The sequence below is a fragment of the Rhamphochromis longiceps genome, linkage group LG3 (genome assembly GCF_057381845.1).
Source record: "Rhamphochromis longiceps isolate RC_006_pf linkage group LG3, R_longiceps_female_GT1.1, whole genome shotgun sequence".
NCBI classification, from domain to species: Eukaryota; Metazoa; Chordata; class Actinopteri; order Cichliformes; family Cichlidae; genus Rhamphochromis; species Rhamphochromis longiceps.
This window is the reverse complement of record NC_140559.1, coordinates 2,689,726-2,694,721: the sequence shown is the minus strand read 5'-3', so window position 1 is coordinate 2,694,721 and position 4,996 is coordinate 2,689,726. Positions and strand designations below refer to the sequence as shown.

Here is a 4,996-nt window from a genome sequence, read left to right as displayed (position 1 = left end):
TAGTTATTTAGTCAGACAGGCAGCATGATAGTACAAACAATTACAGCAACAAATGCCGGATCATTGTTCAGGCGTGTGCATGACTGAGGTTTCATAACAGTTTTTAACAACAGTTATGAAGAAACACATCAGCAGAAACTAAATGGCTGATCAGATTACTATGTGATGCATCATGATGGTGGTGGGAATATTCAAGTCTGTGGGGGTTTTAATCTTCTCAATCTAAACACTTGCACTGAACTGACTCCACCCTACACAAGAAGAAGTAGCACTCTAATCTTGAGAGACATGATCCACTCTCTGGTTTCAGTTTTCTGATGTTTGGTAGGATTTTAAATGCAGAACATGTATTTATGTAGTAGTATTTGTGCATTTGTTACATTTGTTGCACATTAAAAAAGGCACCTGTAACATTCTGTCCAACTTTAAGCAAAACACATATTTCTAAAATAACTTAAAATATAATAATGAAACAATACTGCCCCCTGTTGCTTGAAATATGGAATTTTATTTGATAGCACTTCTTACAGAAAGAGACAACAAACCAAAGATAAAACCCCTCGAAAAACAAAAGCAAGAAAAATTAGAAGACATTGTCAGAAAAATCAATTTTTAAAATATCAGAAGAAAGATTCTTCTTCTTACACTTGTGACACTGGACTATATCTACACACTATATCTTGTTGATACATGTTGGTCATGTATAAGACAACAGTCATGATCATTCCATGAAAGACTTGACTTTTTGTTTTGTTCACATATTTTTTCACTTTGCTGTTTTGCCAAACAAAAAGTTTTGAGACATGTCGCAGTCGCAAGGTTTGGTTCTATGTCTGCATCATTTACAGTTACAAAGTTAATTATCAAATGCACAGATTGAGAAATCCATTAATGATAGTTTATAGTCTAACAAAAGGGGAGAAAACCTCAACAGAAAGCGAGTTAACACCATCACCCTCTGGTATATAAGCCTGCCGTTTAGCTCGTAAAACAAAGACCCAGAATTTCAACTCTCTAAATGTGATATTTGCAGCACATTTTATGTTTCTTTTATCATTTTTAAGTATAGTGGATCCAGTCCCTTGGTGTAATGCTGGTGTTTGGGCATCTGAAGAGTCTGGATGCAAAGTTGAAGGTTCTTGCTGAATTTCTGGTTAGGAAAAAAAATCAACTCCGATCAGTACTTGCTTCAAACAAAAAGATACCAAATTTCTTTTTTGTGGGTGTGTCTTAATTACTCACAGCATCCATAAAGCCTGTTTACACGGGCGATGTCATTGGGACTCATTTGGAAAGCATTTCCAAAATTAAGATTAGGATTGGACCTGGCAACAATGGTTGGCTGCCCATTCTTGGAGAAGGTGAGTCTAAAAGAACAAACAACAGCACACAAACACACATACGCGGTTATATTAGGAAAACAGAGGAGAAAATGGGCCCATAAAGTATTTAACATTAAAAATCCATTCCCCACTGAGTGTGTGCATGTTTTTGTTAGTCTGGATTACATTTTCTTGCAGAAAATGCAAAACATGTAAGGAAATATAAAACCTTACAAAGTCCATCTCACACAGCAACTCACCTGCCATAGTGCATGACAGAGTTGAAGTCATAGGGAGTCCCCAAATTGTTGGTCTGCACTTTCACAAAGTTGTGCTCTTGTCCTAAACAGAGATTTCCAGAAAATGTTACATGTTTTTATATGCTTCCACTTCAAAATCCGTCTTCAGTCTCAGCTCTTTGACGATGTATAGATCGAAATGCTAGCTAATCTCTTCTGTGGTCATTTGTTTGATAGTCTTGGGACTAAAGAAATACAAACAAAATCTTCTATGCAGTGCTCGCTTGAACTGCAGTGTTTTATGTGCTGAGTTTGGAAAAGCACAGATTACTTGTAATATGTACACTGCTGTGAAACAGGAGGATGTCCCATTGTGTACTAAGTTAACTGTAACCAACGTTTTGGGTAGTTCAGCTGACCTGTGATGATGTTCCCGGTAAGGATCCTCACATGCAGATCTCTGTCAGAGCGGACCTGCTCGTGGTGGAAGCCCAGAGCATGAAGAACCTCATGTTGCACCGTCGACTGAAACAAGCAACCATTTCTCTGTAGGGAGACTAGCTGTCCTCCATTCTGACGGCCCAGGTATGAATAACACCTGATAGACACAATGACATCGCTTAAAAAATAGATGGACTGTTCTATAGCCTAGCACTGTGCATCCTCCTCCTTCAGCTAGTCATGCTAAGGCTAAAGTACCAAGAAAAGCAATGACAGTAATCATGTGACCGACTTTGACACTGTGGCTCTATAGACACTGCTCGAACCACACTTTAGCTTTTGTACTTTAATATCTTAAATAATATTTTAAAATAAAAAACACACATATCCATTATCAACTAAAGTAAATAAACAGATAGCGGTCAAATCAATCTCAGAAGCTTTTTAAACATCTGTCGTCCCTTAATCATCTAATAACCCACCAGATTCATCTTCTTGCCTTACAAGGTGCCAGTCTCTAGTTTTGGAACTAGTGGACCAAATAGTATGTGAAATAATTAAGAGCAGATGAATAAAATGCTCTTTACACTCCTATGCAACAGTATACATTTCATCTAGTAGCAAACAAAAATAAAACTGGACATTTTACAGTACAAGGTCAATGCAGAATGGTCCTTCAAGAACCTGTTTTGATGACACATACAGAATATTTGTAATGCAATCATTTTCAGAATTGCATTTTTGAAGGGTTTAGAGGGTGTGGGTGTATCAGTCCTGTCCTGCCATATAAATACAAGTACAGTCTAAGTACAGCAAGTGCATTCTCACCCTTGTCCAGAGAAGAAGTGAAGGAAATCTCTGTCGCTTGTACGCCAGACAAACCGGATGCAGGTGGAAGCGTGGAAGGTGACTAGGGCATTGATGATGACGTTGCGCTCTTGGCTGCCTGCAGATTCAAATATGAGTCTGATGAGGAGCTTCTTCAGTATTCAGGATCTTCAATATGTTTCAGCCATTTCAACTTGGCAGCATAAACAGTATTTACAATCTGTGCTGCTTCGAGGATCTCTGAGTTCCCATCGGAATGACAGGGCCGCCAAAATCTATCTATCTATCTATCTATCTATCTATCTATCTATCTATCTATCTATCTATCTATCTATCTATCTATCTATCTATCTGTCTGTCTGTCTGTCTGTCTGTCTGTCTGTCTGTCTGTCTGTCTGTCTATCTATCTATCTATCTATCTATCTATCTATCTATCTATCTATCTATCTATCTATCTATCTATCTATCTATCTATCTATCTATCTATCTGTCTGTCTGTCTGTCTGTCTGTCTGTCTGTCTGTCTGTCTGTCTGTCTTGAAATAGAAAAATTGAGAAAGTGACATTAAATGAAAACATAATTTGAAAATTGTGTGCATCTGTGTATGATATCAATTCAGCATACTTATACAAATATGACTTTTCAGTTTAAATGCTTTTTAGTTAATCCCACAATAAAACAGCATAGTTAACAAAGCAGTATTTTTGGAAACCACTTGAAATATATAATATATATATTTATATAATAATGGGTTTTATTTAACTATTTTTATCCATCTCTCCTTTTCATAAAGTCTGTGTTTAATGGTTAAAGTTTGTACTGCTTACTGTATTCAGTGCCAATGGAGACAGGTACATAGACAAAGGGTCCCGTTTTAGGCCACTTGCAGCCAATGGCTGTGCATGGAACAGCATTCCTGGTAGCAGTGGGCACAATGTCACCATGAACCAACACTTTTGCTGCAGAACAACAAACAGAGAGTGGTTAAATGCTCGATACTTAGGCTGCCATTTGCTCAGTTATGTCAAAACAAAGAGGTAAATGCTTACAGCATTTACTTTATTGATCGCACAATTACAATGTTTGATAATAACACAAATAAAACAGCTGACTAAGACAAGCCAGTAAATGACCAAAAGGCTGATTGATCATTGTGTCTGTTGGGAGTTTACTGTATGTTAACATGTCAGTTCTCAGGGATCTTTCATTTTCATCCAGAATTTATATGTTAACAAAAAAGAGTTTTATTTTGTAAATCTTCACTTACTTGAGTTAGCATTGACTTTTTCAATGATCGCTGGGGCACCCAGAGACTCATCTGTGGATACAAGAGGCAACCAGCAGATTAACTTTAAGCTCTTATATTAAAAACACCTCAATATGTTGGAAGTATTTCATCACTGAACGCACCAGTTATATTTCTAATGACAGCAGCCCTCTGCAATAAAAAACAAGACATTTTCAACTTACTCTTAATCACATTTGAAATCACACTGACAAATGTTATTGTTGGCAAACAAAAACTATTATGTGAAAAAACTTCAACTGTGTCACGCTTAAACGCTCATAACAAGCAGCCATGTCTGTTAAGCAGACACGGTTAGAATTACTTTCACAGAACAGCCGGCAGTGTTGAACAACATTTAATGGCTTTGCTGCAAGAGTCAAGCTTACCAGACAAACGGCTGTCATTGACAGGCAGACGGAGAAGAAAAAGGCTGGAGTCATGATGTTGGTCCTCTGCAGTTAACCTACAGTCACAATCTGAACAGCACTGTTTAAAAAGAACTTCAATGAATGTAACTGCTGGAATAGAAAGGCATATAAGTGGGATACGGGCAGCCCAACAGCTGATTCTGTTCATCTGGATGTTAACTTTTCTCCCAATGAAAATGCTGAGCAGACAACATCCACATGAAGAGAATCAGATATCTGGGATTTCCCTACGTAGAGGATTCAGCATGCAGGGAGATGATATGAGGAGGCTTACCTGTTGTACCAGGTGTTTGCTGGATGCAGCAGGTGTTCGGCTGCTCCATCTTTATAGATAGCTCACACAGGGTGTGGCTGAGGTTTCAGGGCTGTCTTTTTAGTTATCAATCCATTAGTTTCTTTTTGCTGATGCCAAAACACTAAAGCAGCAACAAATTTCCAGGAAGGAAACTT

At 37.8% G+C, this 4,996-nt stretch overlaps 1 protein-coding gene across 2 annotated transcripts; it reads right to left on the bottom strand.

Moving 5' to 3' along the window:
* Window positions 1–497: 497 nt before the first annotated feature.
* On the bottom strand, window positions 498–4,612 carry LOC146672526 (hatching enzyme 1.2-like). 2 transcript variants are annotated; one of them, XM_085402226.1, is made up of 9 exons: window positions 4,505–4,604; window positions 4,241–4,268; window positions 4,098–4,148; window positions 3,658–3,789; window positions 2,831–2,948; window positions 1,981–2,159; window positions 1,583–1,664; window positions 1,243–1,367; window positions 498–1,150 (listed from the first exon to the last, which is right to left on the bottom strand). In XM_085402226.1, coding segments are annotated over exons 1-9 (771 nt in total). In that variant the 5' UTR covers window positions 4,559–4,604; the 3' UTR covers window positions 498–1,148. The 2 variants fall into 2 exon arrangements, with proteins under 2 accessions (XP_085258352.1, XP_085258351.1); XM_085402225.1 differs by lacking the exon at window positions 498–1,150 and having other exon boundaries at window positions 1,235–1,367; window positions 4,505–4,612.
* Window positions 4,613–4,996: the final 384 nt, after the last annotated feature.

Coding starts and splice junctions, on each gene's coding strand:
- LOC146672526 (XM_085402225.1), bottom strand. CDS start 4,558: ATGACTCCAGCCTTTTTCTTCTCCGTCTGCCTGTCAATGACAGCCGTT. Junction 4,269..4,504: donor CAATGACAGCCGTTTGTCTG/GTAAGCTTGACT, acceptor TTTTTATTGCAG/AGGGCTGCTGTCATTAGAAA. Junction 4,149..4,240: donor TGTCATTAGAAATATAACTG/GTGCGTTCAGTG, acceptor TTGTATCCACAG/ATGAGTCTCTGGGTGCCCCA.